Source organism: Aplysia californica, unplaced genomic scaffold, assembly GCF_000002075.1.
Source record: "Aplysia californica isolate F4 #8 unplaced genomic scaffold, AplCal3.0 scaffold00612, whole genome shotgun sequence".
NCBI lineage: Eukaryota > Metazoa > Mollusca > Gastropoda > Aplysiida > Aplysiidae > Aplysia > Aplysia californica.
The window spans coordinates 255,157-257,771 of record NW_004797882.1 but is presented as its reverse complement, the minus strand read 5'-3'; the positions used below and the strand labels follow the sequence as shown (position 1 = coordinate 257,771).

Here is a 2,615-nt window from a genome sequence, read left to right as displayed (position 1 = left end):
CCCCCCCTCAACCCTCGAGCCCCTTCGAGCGACTGAGTTTGATACCCTCTGCCTAGATGCCCTAACATGTACATCGTACTGTTTTCTTGTACTTTCCTGACCTTTGTCCTCTCTGTCCAGGCACGTGTGTGGCGGTGCTTCCTGGATCCTTTCCGACAATGGCACCCACATAGACACAGACGCCGACTGGCTGCCCACGCTAGTCTGTACTAATGGAGAGGTGAGATATTTTCGTAAGAATGATATATTCTACCCATCCTTCTTCCCTGTCATAAGCAAAACATTTAGAAATAAAATTAGGAACAATTTTTTATCCTTTACAGCCCAGCTCGCATAGGTCTTGATTTCTGAGCTGTATTAGGTGAACTGCTCAAGTAAACAGTTTCCCTACCAAGAACCAATTGTATCTTTCACACGAAAGGCAATGCGACTAGTGAGTTCACCACTGACACAAACGTGTGAGAAAAATCTCGAAGATTGAGACCTTGGCCCAGTGTTAACTGAAACAAAAAAGGAAGAAAAAAAAGAGAGAAAAAAAAGAGAGAAAAATGGAACAGCGAAAAACCTTTTATAGACGTTTCTCTTTGGTGTTTCTTTTTCAGATGATTTGTAAGAGTACACTGGTCTATCTATTACCCGTCAGCGTAGATGGAGGTGAAGACGAGCCATAACCTGTATTGAAATTAAAGCTTATAAAGCCAGTGAATAGTCTTGTGCACTACATATCCTTTCAAATCTATGGCTAACACTATTTTGTAATTACTTCTTTGTGGCAAATTATATTCAGCATCGTTGTGTCTGGCTAAAAAACTGTTACACTCACAGTTCGGTCGCAGTAATCATAGAAATTGGAGACTAAGCGTTTTACGCATTCAAGGCAGAGATGCTTATGCATATATTACCCCACTGTATAGGCTCTCTAACTCCGTCTGCTCAACATACAGACACACACACAGACACATCACACACCCACACACATACACACACATACACATACACACACATCACACACACGCATACAAACAAAAACACGAGCGTGCCAGACACACTCACATAAACACAGGTGAAGCTTCAGTGGAAATGGTTGGTCGCCTTGATGACAGTAGTAGCATCCTTCTCACACCAATCTAAGCATCAAATAACCGAGGCACGAATCCCATTTAGGCATCATGCACTGATTTATTGAGACCTTTTAAAGGCTGTCTGTTGACTTGGCTCGGTCCTATGGGAGATGTCCTTTAAGTTGGGAGGTCCTGCCTCTAAACTTATCACAATGTCAAAAAAGACGTTGAATCCATACCACACTAGTCTATACCTTACCACATCTTATCCCCCTCCCCCACGTGGATGATTGATGGGTTCTCTGGCGTGGTCTGCTTCATTTACTTATCAACTGATATCACCCTTACCTCTCTTCCTTCTTTGCTATGTATGTTACTCTTTAATAACACTTATAATCTTTGGCATTTAATTGTATCACCTATTTGTATTGGAAGTTCGTAATACTCGTACTAAAACTAGAACCTAACCAGAACTAAAACTACAACAAAAACTAGGACTAATTCTAAACCTCACCCCACGACCCCCCCCCCCCCAATCCATCACAGGTGAACCGTCTGAACTATACCACCGCTAGCTGGAACCGAGAGATCGGCAAGCAGGACTTGGAGCTAGATGGAGAGATCTGGTGGTTTAGTAAACCCACAAGCTGTGACGAGCAGCCCGTCTACTCTCAGTTTGTTGACGGTTCAGTGGCCTATGGCTCCCTCAACAAGGTACAGTGTAAAACCAGTCTGCGCGCAGTCTATTATGGTTACTTGTCCACTGGGACAGACACAGCCCGATTTTTTGCCGGGAGGAAAAAAAACAACCGGTCTGGTCGTTTCCGTCTTGTGTGTCCACACAGTTCGGAAAAGACACGTCTAGTGTCTAGTCTGTTGGCCTACTTATTCCCTGGATGTGTACGCTGCTATACCGTTGTCGTGGCGGGCTGTGTTCTCGGTAGGGGACTATAAATAGTCAGGAGGTCACATGTATCCAAAGCGGGAAAAAGAAAAGAATGGATTTTAAAGGAAACTGGCAAAATTATTAATATGCATTTTAAATCGCTTTGCTAATTTTGAGGCGCTGATTACGAATAGAACATTAGAATTTTATTCCGAATTCAAAACTAATGGGGTTTTTTTTTTTAGCTCCGGAGGGACCTATGGCTGATGAGTCACTGCGCGCCCGGTTAAAATGCAGCAAGCAGCTTTCCATCCGACACATCTTTTGTCGGGGCGTGTCGTGTCGTGTCTGTTGACACAGCCAAACGGAACCTTCATTGATTTTTTAGAAGAAAAAAAACAACTTTTGCTCCATTTCATCTACTAGCTTTCCGAGGGACGGACGGAATCGGGTCGGTTGGTGTCTGTTCCAGGGGACACGCACTCTAACTGAGCCTCCTTGCTGTCATGTTATTTGTAACCATTAAAATTATTGACACAATTTCGTTTATTTTGGGGAAGGGTTTTCTTCGCCATCCTAGACAACGTGTGTTTGTGTGTGTGTGTGTGTGTGTATGTGTGTGTGTGTGTGTGTATGTGTGTGTGTGTTTGTGTGTGTGTGTGTATGTG

At 43.5% G+C, this 2,615-nt stretch overlaps 1 protein-coding gene across 1 annotated transcript in view; it reads left to right on the top strand.

Moving 5' to 3' along the window:
* LOC101851529 overlaps nt 1–2,615 on the top strand; it is a 35,082-nt gene that overhangs the window by 17,411 nt on the left and 15,056 nt on the right. Inside the window, exons 4-5 of the mRNA XM_013087629.2 lie at nt 121–220; nt 1,608–1,775. Coding sequence (XP_012943083.1) covers nt 121–220; nt 1,608–1,775 — 268 coding nt within the window. The remainder of the gene's footprint in view (nt 1–120; nt 221–1,607; nt 1,776–2,615) is intronic.